The sequence below is a fragment of the Dreissena polymorpha genome, chromosome 6 (assembly GCF_020536995.1).
Source record: "Dreissena polymorpha isolate Duluth1 chromosome 6, UMN_Dpol_1.0, whole genome shotgun sequence".
Lineage (NCBI taxonomy): Eukaryota > Metazoa > Mollusca > Bivalvia > Myida > Dreissenidae > Dreissena > Dreissena polymorpha.
The window spans coordinates 74,505,748-74,518,247 of NC_068360.1; the positions used below are offsets into that span (position 1 = coordinate 74,505,748).

General features: G+C 43.4%; 2 protein-coding genes across 2 annotated transcripts in view; both read left to right on the forward strand.

Annotated features, from left to right (window-relative positions):
* The window catches only part of LOC127833738 (hepatic lectin-like), a 449,559-nt gene that overhangs the window by 23,894 nt on the left and 413,165 nt on the right, over nt 1–12,500 (forward strand). The gene's annotated exons all lie outside the window — the stretch shown is intronic.
* LOC127835813 (uncharacterized metal-dependent hydrolase YcfH-like) lies at nt 11,358–11,843 on the forward strand. The gene has a single exon (XM_052362247.1). It carries the CDS (start codon nt 11,358–11,360, stop codon nt 11,841–11,843), a length of 486 nt encoding a protein of 161 aa, XP_052218207.1.

Sequence of the window (12,500 nt, forward strand, 5' to 3'; positions counted from 1 at the left end):
TCTGAGCCAGCTCTCGATGATGTTTTGCGACCGCGTTCAGCTTAATGTTAATCTATAATCGATTATATAAAAAAGACAGTCATCGATGAGATTTAAGTGGTAAACTATACGGAAAACGTATATGGCATCATTGAAAGAAACACATGAATACTCGGTATTTTACATGCTGAAAGGGTCATAAGTCAAGATGTCGTACGCAATATCAAACAGTATAGTTATCTGCGCTTTTAAAGGTGACGCCGGTTTCAACGAATGGAAAAAAAGATGCGTATTTTAATAATCGCTATTGCAAACAAGGGTATCTGTTTTACAGTCATTGCAGGGGAGTATAATATCACTGTAACGGACCAGTATTATTTCCTGTTGTCCTATGATAATTAGTGTGTTTTCCCGTCCGTGTGCGTTGATGTAACTCATTTCACCTGTCACGAACCCGATAGGTATCTTACCGCTAAATGAGTTTATATAACTAATTAAGACCCGTTGGATATAGGTAAGGTTTTATACCACATATTGCCTTTATCCAACGGCTAGTACATGTACATATGGATTACGTTTTTGGCCGTTCAACTCTCGTTCATTTGTTTTTAAATTTGGATTTATTCATGAATTGCATATTTAATTTTAAAATAAATAATCCGTATATAAATCAAACCCTTAATTTATCAATCCCGTGCAGCGTTTCTTTTAATTTCGTTTAATTAAAAAGAAAAAACTCCTGAATCAAACGGGGGAGTAAACTAGTGTCTCCCACGTGGTAACCAAACACTTTTACCGCAACGCTATGAAGCTTGCAAAAGTCCACATAGTTTACAAAAGTGCATATTTTACTACACAGCTATACCTTATGTTATTATACAGCTGACGAAATAACTTGATTGTGTCATTCAGGTCAAGCACGCTAATGTCTGAATAGATCTATCCCGGAAAAGCATGAGTTTAGATAAACCCACTAATCACCCCGGTACAAACAACACTGGTCCATTAAATCAACCAATGATAGCTTACTTTAAATTATAACGGTTGATACAGTATGTGATTTTGAAAGGATCATAAATGGGTTATGTTTATTTGTACCAGCATATCAGTGTTTTTTTCCAAAAAGTTGCTTTTTCCGCGTTACATATACAGAATCGATTGTGTGTGTTTACGATATATTATTAAAAAATCTGCATTTACGTGTTCGAAAATATTCAACGAATGAAACCGGTGATACTGAATTTTTTGATTTCTTAAAATTTCATGACATTATTTAATTAATTAATTGTTAATGTATGTATTATATTTATAATACGGTTCTCTCGTTTTGAGCTTCATTGTTAGCTTGATACTATTACAAAAGAGTTAAATTAAATGAAATTAGTAAATAAACACATTTTAGGATTAGTTACACATCATATTTTAATCATGATTGCCTTTATTACTTGTACATTTTATACTGTTGTGATGTATCCAGTACGGTACGGGCGGGTAAAGTAAGTACGGGTTTTACCCTCACTCTTGCGGAAATGGGGTACACAAATTGCTTTTCACGGTCTCTTACGATCCAGCACTAGACCGAGCCAGACGTGTCCTCAGGAGTAGGTATTTCCCAATCCCTGGCCTGTTTCTACAGTGTTATTGTTATATTACCACAAGGTTTACTTTATTGGCGACGAGGTACAATTGGAAGTTACTGTGTACAGTCGGTTTAACTAATTATTTTTCACTTTTTTCCAGAACATCCGGTAAGGTACGTTTTGAAAAGCGGGTGGGGAAATTGTGGGTTTTGAAAATAATATGTTGATTGTACAGCAGTTTCAAGGTGGGGGTTAAGGTTTAACACTGTAGTTAGAAGTATCGGTGTAATTAATTAATTACACGGATTTAAGTAGCCAGTGAGTCCGTCAACAGTATTAAAGGGACAGTGTTGGGAAAATTGTAGAGAAATAAGTAAAGCCATGATATTTTAATATTTGGTCTATTTGTATAAGCTGTGTCTTTTAGTCACGCTTAAACCATTAAACTGTCAAGCTGTGTCTTATAGTCACGCTTGGTCAGTGTATTTGTGACTTGGAGTCATAAATAGTGCAAAGGTGAAAAATCTTAGTGACCGTAAAGGTGACCGGTAGCTGTGAAGTCCTACATCCAAATATTCTTTTACGTCTCCTTTCTTAAAAAACATTGTTTGTGTAATAGTAATGTTTTATTGCAATTAAAGTAATTTTATACTTTATTGAATATTTTGGTTTGGTAGTTCAATAAATAAAACAGTAGTAACATTGTTTTTGTGTGTTGGTTACATTTAATTGGCCCTGCACTTGTTTCTTCAATAAAAATGTCTATCAACGTGAATACTTCATCTGTGCTAGAATGAATGCAAATTCCGGGAGTCGGTGAGATGATTGCCACCCTTATTCTGGAATTGCGCTCCTCGTATGGGTACGTCACCATAAAAGTGCTGCATGTAGCCTTGCGGGGCAAGATGACGTCAGAATTGTTAGCCATGTTGGACTTTTTTGAGCCAAAGCCTACACCCCGACATTTGATGGATTTTGACTACTTGTCTATGCATGAAGATCTAAATGCAATGGCTGCAGCTCTCCCTTCATGTCCTTTGCGCTTGAATCCCATACCTGTGTCTACGAGTAAAAAACTATCAGTGGCACACACACAGTCTTCGTGGATAACCACGACTGCCCCAATAATCTCCTCGTGGGCGAACCCGCCGTACAGTAAGGTATCATGGCCTGGTTTGTTGACACAGACTAAACCAATGATCCGTCATTACAGTCCTGTGAAGTTTGAAGATGACCAGGGTCAGCGTTCGCGTACTGGTAGTTCAAGAACCAGCTCATGTTCTCCGGTTCGGACAAGTTTAATGGTCTCAAAGACACGGAAACCAATTGGTCAGGTGGAGTCATCGGACCATGAATATGGGAAATTGGGGAAGTCTAGCTCTCGCAGTGCTGGGCAGTACCTAACACCAAGTTCTAGAAAACAGCGGGACAGTAAACAAAGTGATGCGGGTGGACCACGGAAGCGGACAACCAGAAGTGAAAGAAAATTACTGCAGGTGATAGGTCTTATAGATCACCATCTCCAAGTAGATCACATTCATCAAGGGACAGCAGAGAGTCTAAAAGCCACCGGAAGGGGACAACCGAAAGTGCAAGTATAAATACTGCAGATGGTAGGTTGTATAGATCACAATCCCACAGTAGGTTAAAGTCACCAGAGGACAGAAGAGGTTTTTCACGCAACCGGAAGCGGACAACCGGAAGTGCACGTAAAAGTACGGCAGGTGGAAGGTCTTCTAGATCACCATCTTTCAGTAGGTCAAGGTCACCGGAAGACAGAAGAGAATCTTCACGCAACCGGAAACGGACAAACGGAAGTAGGAAAGAACAACTGCAGGTGGTAGGTCTTTTAGATCACCATCTTCCAGTGGATCACAGACACCAGAAGATAAAGAAGGTCTTCATGTAGTATTCGGAAGTCTAAGACTTACAGCGACAAAGAGCACCGGAAGTCACCAACAAGAGATGAAATCAAAGATAATGGAAAGACTTATAGTTCTCAATAATCATCATCTAAAAAACGGTTGACAGTTACACACAGGACAAATGGACGGCAATCAAGAAGTCAAAAAGTAAATGTGCATAGATCGTCGTCCAGTTCCGATTCGGATGGAAGTGAAATACCTCGTAGGTGTCCCTCAGTACACATGAAAAGTAAAAGGAACACAAGAACGATAACAATGGTTCTTCTCACAAACGTAGCTCTCGAAGACAGGGTGATCCTCGGAAACATCCGAAGGCAATGCGTTATGATGGGAAAACCAGTTGGCTATCATTTAAGCGAAATTTTTAAAGTTTCCAAAGGGTGATGAATTGATCGAAAGACGAATGCAAAGATTATCTGTTGTGGAGTTTAGAGGGCAAGGCTCTTGACTTCTTCACTATTACGACAACAGAAAATGAACGATATTCATTTCGTCGTTTAATGAAGTCGTTGGAGTCTCGTTTCGGTACCAAGGAACTTCGTGAGACGTCGAAAGCTAAGTTCCGTCAGGCTGTTCAAGGGCATGAGGAGTTGCTGGAAAACTGGGCTGATCGTGTGCTTACTTTAGCCACACCAGCGTTTGCGGACCTTCCAGAAGACCATATGCGGTCTGAAGCGATTTCCCGATTTTTCCAAGGATGTAATGACAGAGAGGCAGCCAAGCATGCTTGTTTAGAAAATCCGTCAAGCATGGAAGAAGCTCTCGACCTGGTTAAATAGCACCAATACATATCGCTGGCGGTAGATGGCGAAAAGAACAGTCGGGGCCGAGAAGACATTTCAGTAAATGCTGTGCAGGCATCTTCAGAAGCAAAGACAGAAGAGCTTATAGCATCTGCTTTGAAAGAATTTGCCAAGAAAATGCACATTACCCCGCCTTCAGCCGTGGTAAGGGAGACACAGCCTGGTTGGAAGCCACAAAGATGGGGGCCTTCAGCCGTGGTAAGGGAGACACAGACTGGTTGGAAGCCACAAAGATGGGGGCCATGTTTTTTCTGTGAAAGGATGGGTCACCGGAAGAGAGATTTTTTTACAATTTCAGGAATTGTTAACGAAAAAAGGAAATTAGCCTGAACGTTTAAAAGACAAAGGGCTGGACGGGAAGACTACACGTCCGAGCCCACAAAAGTGAAGACTGATGGTCTACCAGAAATGTTTGTTGGGAAGAGAGAGATAGGGGCGATATTGAATGGCAGGGTCTGTAACTCGCTAAAGGTTTTCAAGAAATCCCAACAGATGATATATCAGCAGAAACAACAGCAAAGTATAAAGAGCGTTGATGTTCCTACACGACCAGTTAACTGCGGACCACAAGTGAATCAATCAGCTGTTACATATTCATGCGGTAGGGTCTTTGACACGCCGAACATGTTAGACGTACCATAACAGGCAGAAGAGGGGAGTAGACAGAATAGCTCACAGTATACTCCGACAGTTTCAGTTAGAATTTCTGTGGGTGGGGCCTGTGGCTCGCCTACACGGAAAGAGCAAATGCAGAAGGATCCATTGAGTCAACAGGAAGTACAGTCAAGTTTGAGTCAAAGTGATGACGGTAAAGATAAGGAGTCCACTGAGCAGGGGACAAGCTCCGGAGGGCCAAGTGACTCAATAAAGATATGCCGGTTACAGGCAGGTTCTTCTGTAGTGCAAATCACGGTTGGTGATTGAGTACTGAATGCAAAGTTGGATTCGGGGGCAGAAATAACGATTCTTTCTTCAAGAATGTATGCTAAGTTAAAGAAAGCTCCAAAAAAGGTCCAATATGTAGTAATGCAGATGGCTGACGCAGAAACTGCTCTTAAAGGGTTCATAACAGCACCTATAATATGAAATTGGGCAGCCGTTGCTTCAAAGAAAGAATTTATGTGGCTCCAATCGTCGATGAAATGCTTTAAGGGCATGATATTTTGCATCATCTTGGAGTGTTATTAGATATGCGAACAGACACGTTGATACTGGATTGGGAAAGAATACCAGTTAGCTCTAGTTTTAAAGAAAGGATGCCGACGGTGGCTACAGTGATGTTGAAAAAGAGAGTGGTGGTCCCACCTTATTCAGTGTTACGCTTGCCTTGTTAGTTAGATGCACCCATGCCCAGTGACTACGTTGTCGAATCGTTGGGGACACTAAAAGTTCTGATGCCAAGGACAGTCATGGCAGCCAACAGGGATCCATTCGTGTGTTTCATCAATGTTAAAGAGACTTTTGCAACATTGAGAAAAATCACGTTGATTGCAATGGCTTGTGAGGTATTTAGTTACCTTGAAGGGTCACAAGAGCATAATGTTTCTTATAGTAACTCAGGGTTAAATGTCTCCGCAGTAATTGAGAACCAGTTGCGGGAGATGAAGACATCTTGTTCTCAGCTCCCAACATTAGAAACAGATGGGAAATCTAAAACTAGCCTTCCAGAACATCTTTAAGGCCTTTATGAGTCATCAATTACATGCCTCAATGAAGAACAAAGCCAGAAATTGTATGCATGCTTATCGGAATATCAAGATGTCTTTGCACAAAATTATTTCGATTTAGGAACTTTTACGGGAATCGACCACAAAATCGATACCGGTGATGCAGCCCATGAGACGAACACCGGCTTGTTTTGTAAATTAGGAAGAAGGGCATTAAAGAAAATGCTAGATGCAGGCGTTACTCAAGAAACTGTTTCTGATTTGGCGTCATTGCCAGTTCTCATACGGAAAAGAGATGGTTCGGTCCGATGGTGTATCGACTACAGAGCCTTGAATGAGGTGACCGTTAAAGATACATTTCCATTGCCGTTGATTGAGGATTGTCTAGACACCCTAGCGGGAAACCTGTGGTTTTCAAAATTGGATGCAAATTCCGCTTATTGGCATGTTCTAGTCAATCCTGAAGATCGAAAGAAGACTGCGTTTGTGACCAAATATGGGTTGTTTGAACATGTGCGTATGGGTTTTGGAATGAGCAATTCTCCCGCCATATTTTCCCGGGTTATCAACCTGGTGTTGCGTGGGCTGACATGGAAGACTTTGCTTACGTTCCTAGATGATGTCCTGGTCCTTGGTCAAGATTTTGATAGTAATTTGAGAAACTTGGTAGACACTTTACGTCGGTTCAGACAACACGGTTTAAAGTTGAAGCCCCGGAAATGTATTCTCTTTCAACGGGAAGTGGAGTTTTTGGGCCGGATAATTACCAGTAACCAGCTTAAGATGACTTCAAAAGATATACAGACAGTTGCTGAGTGGCCCGTTCCAGTTTTATCTAAAGATGTAGAAAGGTTCCTGGGATTGGCTAATTATCATCGTTCAATTTCTAAGGACTTTGCACAATTGGCTCAGCCTTTATACAAGTTAACAGGAAAGAAAAAATGTCAATGGTATGAGGAAGAACAAGAGGCTTTTGAGGCATTAAAGAAGGTACTTACCCATCCACAGGTAGTGAGCCTTCCAAACAGTAATGATCCATTTATTTTGGATACAGATGCTTCAGACGTAGCAATTTGTGCTGAACTTATCCAGCTGCAAAACGGGGAAGAAAGAGTTATTACTTATAGCAGTCTGTCTTTAACCCCAGAACAGCCAAAGTATTGCACAACCAGAAAGGAACTATTGAGCATTGTAAGATTTACCAGTCATTTTCGGTATTATTTGCTGGGGCAAATGTTTCAATGCGAACATATCATTCCAATCTGACGTATTTACTGAAGTTCAAGGATCCCCAAGGACAGTTGGCTAGATGGATTGAAGAGTTGTCCCAATAGCACATGGTTATTCAACATCGGCCGGGTAAACAACACGGTAATGCAGACAGTTTATCCCGAAGGCCTGATGATCTGGTTCCCTGTTCGTTTTAGGTAGCGGGTATTCGCCCAGAGCACTTGCCATGCGGGGGTTGTCATTATTGCAAACGTGCGGATGAACAATGGGGTAGTTTCACTGAAAATGTGGATGATGCAGTTAATTTGTCAAATTTCGTAAAGGACCTGGTGAACAATGTTTTGGTGGAAACTGTATCAGGTACAAGTTCCAGTTTCAGTGCGCAAATCAAAGACAATGTTTTAGTCCAAAGTGAGGATTTAGGATTGAGTGATGCTCATTTTGATATCATCAACGTGAGTGATCAGTGCGTCAAAGTGTGTGATGTAAAGGCAATGCAAGAAAGTACTGCAGAAACACCTACGTGTTGGGGTTTTACCCTTGAAGAACTACAGGTTGAACAGAGCAAGGATAAAGATTTGACCATTATTATCGAATGGCTGCTAGAGGGCAATGAGCCTGATGAAGGAATTTTATTTCTCGCCAGTCCCGAAGCCAAGTATTACTGGGTGAATAAAGAACTGTTCCAGCTATCGGATGGTGTGTTGTTTAAACAGAAACTGAGCAGTAAAGATCTAGAACTGGTAATAACCAACAGCCTTTAAGAACAACCGTTGGTGTGGCACCACGATATACCATCATCAGGTCATCAAGGTGTGGCTAGAACTAAAGCAAAGTTGAAGGAAAAGTTCTTTTGGGTAAGATTGTCCAAAGACACTGAAACCTTTTGGCTAACTTGTCCTGTGTGCAATTTAAATAAGAAGAACACACACTACGGGATGGTCCCAATTACTATGTATCAGGCTGGAGCCCCGATTGAGGGAGTGCACATTGATTTTATTGGCCCATTACCCAAGACCAAGCGAGGAAATGAACACTGCCTGATGATGGTAGATCAATTCACCAAATGGGTGGAAAGCATACCACTACCCTCACAGAAAGCGGAAATAACTGCACGAGCAGCAGTCGACGAGTTTTTCTCTCGATTTGGGTTCCCTTAACAGTTGTTCTCTGATCAGGGGCGTAGTTTTGAAAGTAAACTGTTTGAAGCATTGTGTCAAGCACTTCATATCCATAAGGCAAGAACTACACCATATAGGCCTTCTGCAAATGGACAAGTGGAACGCTTTAATAGAACATTGATGGACGCTGTGAGTTGTTTTTTGGGGAAATCTCAGATGACATGGGATCTGCATGTGCAACAGATAGCTGGAGCAATTAGAGACTCAGTTAACCGGAGTACTGGTTTTACCCCAAATATGCTCATGTTGGGCCGAGAAGTTATCACCCCAGCACAACTCATGTTTCCAAATGTGCATGATAAACATGAGTATGGTGAAACTTACGTGGCAGATTTGGTTAAAACCATGAAGGAAGCTCATGCGTCAGCTAGGTCCACCCTGGAGACTTCTCAGAAGCGCATGACACACTATCATGATCTACGGATCTTACAGCGCCCATATTCAGAAGGAGATGTAATATATCTTTAAGATACGGCAACTCTGAAGGGCAAGGCTCGTAAGTTGTGTTCTCCTTGGAAAGGCCCAGCGGTTATCGTTAAGAAGTTGTCGGCTTACCTGTATCAGGTACGCTTGCGCAATTCTGTATCGATAGTAAACCACGATAGGATGATGCCATGTAGGGATCAGAGTCTTCCAGAATGGATTGCCAAAATTAAAAGCGGAGAGAAATCCGTAACTCCAGAACTTGAAGGTGAAGTGTATTATAAAGAGTACTGTGTTTGCAGGAAGCCGTATAGCGGTAGATTCATGATTCAGTGTGATTTCTGTGAGGAGTGGTATCATGGATCATGTGTCAATGTAACGGCGACAGAGGCGCTTGAAATAGATACATACAAGTGCAGGACCTGTAAACAAAAATGTTAAGATGCAAAGTTAGAACATCTGTTTCAGATTCTATCAGCAGATATGGCATTAGCTAAATCCACTAAAGATTTACTGTTGGTAGCTGAAGACTACCTTAGTCGTGGTCAGGTGTATAGACCGGCAGGAGAGTTCATCAAGAAACTGGCATTGTGTCCAAGTTGTTTTGGGGGCAGACAGGAAGTGGAGCGTATGTTGGGAGTGGTTAGTCGTGTTGGGAGTGGTCAGCCGGATGGTAGCTCTGGTATAATCTCAGTCAAACAAGCCTGGACGGCGGAACGTGAAGCCTAACACCGCTTGGCTGAAGGAAGCTGCACAATCACTGGAGATGTACCAGCTGGTCGACCGGGATTGGATAAGTTCTAAGATATGGAGGCTCCCAACATTACCTCCACCCAAACAACAGGATTATGATCCAACTAGGGGACAGAGGGACATCCGATACCCAACAGGATCCGACTTGTTGAAGGCAGTGGGGAAGGATGAAGTCCTGGACTACGAGGATATGGATGAGGAAAAGATGTTGGCCTCACCATTTAACAGTACCAGTACAGGAAGTCCTCGTAGGTCACCTCGACTCCTGAAGTCTTCCTGTCATACTCCTGAAATAAGGAATTCTCCCACAAGGACAGAGGCCAAGCCCATGGAAGAGGAAACGGTGGTAACTTGTAGTCCGATCGCAGATCTCACTACAGAGGCCCATCCCATGGAAGTTGACGGCACGGTTGTGACTGGAAGTCCAACCAAGGACCTCACTTCTGAATTACAGGACACATCAGCGGTGAGGGTTTGTAGCTCCACCCTGGATGTTTCAGGCATGTCAACTCTCCAGAAAGAGAAAGGGGCAAGTTCAGAAGGGGCTTCTAGCTCTTCTGAGGACCGGTCTCGAGTCCAGCTGGCGGGTGCGCGTCCAAAGACTTATAGTCGTCGCGAGGCAGAGGAGCCCGTTCGCCATGTACCGATGAAGAACCCGGAGTACTCTGTACGGTCATCTCTCCAGAAAGGCGCAATGTCAGAAGGGGCTTATACCTCTTATGAGGATCGGCTTCATCGGATTCATTGGGCGGACGCACGCCCGAAGACTTGTAATCGTCGTGATGTGGAGCCTGCTCGTACGGTACAGATCAAGAACCCGGAGTACCCCGTAGGAATTTTGAAAAGGAATGTTCCGGTGGGAGAGGGAGGGGACGAGTTTGTAATTTCCATGCCAGTGCTTAAAAGGGCTAAGACCTGCGATCTCCTTACCACCGCCAAAGACAAGGCTGAAGAGCGCCGGGAGGGGTAAAAGAAACGTAGGAAGCGCGGGATGGAAAAGACATGCTGGGTGCCGTGTTGTATGGAAATGGCGAAATATTTAAAAGCTCATGCTTTTATTGAGCACACCTCTTCCATATTCAGCGAAACGCTGGATCCTACTGATGAGCGAGTACTCAGAGGGAGGAGGAGTGCACTAAGTCAGGTTGGAAGATGGCTTTTGGGAAAACCAGTTACCCTGGATGAGTTGGTGGCGTTTGTTGTGGTGCAGAAGATGCTGAGCACAATGGACAACACATCAATCTCGGAGCGGCAGGAGGCAGCTATGAAGTTTTGTATTCCTTCATGAGCTTATTCCGGAAATAAAGTTGCTTTGAAACCGTGCAAATCCATGGGTGCACTACTGCACTGGAAGGTATTTTTAGTCCTTGCAGCTAGTTTATCAGAGGAAGAGAGTGCTTATTGGGTACTAAACTTCCAGGCCCCTGAGGATGCACAGCGAGTTGCCGAGGTCATACCAATCCAGCCTAAGTGTCCTGAAGCGTTTGAAGCCCATTTCCACCTTGACAGGACACTGCATAGGTTACAGCTTCAGCAAGGGGGAATGGAGGACATAATGAATGCAGTTCCGGTAGAGGAGAGTAAGCGAACATCCTATGTAAGAGGCGTCTCTATCTACTGTCACCCAGAAACCTACCCGACGGATCAGCATCTGCGTGATCTGCCGCAACACATCTCCGTTGGGGTGGGCATCCATCAACGTCATGCGCGTTAAAGCGTTGTTCGAGTTAATCAGGCAGTGGAAAGGTTCCAGAACCTATCAGCTAATCCTCGCGTGGCGGTTTTTGGGGAGGTTGGACTTGACCACTCAGAGCCCATGACATACTGGGCATATCAAGTCGAGTTGTTGGAAAAGATATTGCCGTTCTTGGAAGACAGACATGTGCTGGTGATTCACTTCCGTGGAATGGAGGGGGATTGCAGTACAGAAGCGTTTCTCTTGCTCCTCTATGTCCTGAAGAGGTATGTGCGGACGCATCATCCGATACATCTGCATTGTTTCACTGGCAACAGGTATGTCCAGGATCGGTGGCTAGAGAGATTCCCAGGGACATACTTTGGGTTCAACAACGAGGTGAGGAAATTCTCTTCGGACCAGCTCGAGGCACTACAAAATGTTGAAGATAGTCGCCTTCTCCTGGAGACGGATGCTCCTTATTTTCCAGCACCTGGATCCAGAGTATCGTCACCCAGCCAGATATCCACAGTGGCCGAAGCGGTGACAGCACTTCGGGGAACTACTGTGGAACATGTGTTGGAAATCTCCGTGGCCAATGGAAAACATCTTTACAGGTCCCAGTAGAGGTCAGTCGGACTTTTAGCTCACTTGTCCTCATCTAGCGGGTCTCAGCTGGGTTTATAACTCGCTGGGTACTTACTGCGTGAGGAATTAAGCCTTCTCCAAGAAAACACTCCATCAATCGGTTTCCAGCTGGGTTTATAACTCGCCGGGTACTGATCTAATCCAGTAAAGTAGAGGTCATTAGATCTGTGACTCATGACTTAAAAGCGACAGAATCCAAGCAGTTTGCGACAAAGAAGACGACGAGAAGTAGGGCTTATAGCTCTCATTGGGAAAATCCTGACCACGGACTAAGGTAGTGAAAACAGTACTTGAGAGAAACCCGCATCTGGTAGAGGGACCATATTGGTGGAGCGACTTGTAGTTTCTGATCCCCTTGTGCAGATAACCAGTTTTGGTAAGGTCCTTTTTTCATAAAATTGGGGAGAGTGTTGTGACGTATCCAGTAAGGTACGGGCGGGTATAGTTAGTACGGGTTTTACCCTCACTCTTGCGGAAATGGGGTACACAAATTGCTTTTCTTGGTCTCTTACGATCCAGTACTCGACCGAGCCAGACATGTCATCAGGAGTAGGTATGTCCCAATCCCTGGCCTGTTTCTACAGTGTTATAGTTATATTACCCCAATGTTTACTTTAATACATTAAACAAATGTAT

Excerpts from the sequence above, each read along its gene's own strand:
- LOC127835813 (XM_052362247.1), top strand. The coding sequence starts at position 11,358 with ATGACATACTGGGCATATCAAGTCGAGTTGTTGGAAAAGATATTGCCG.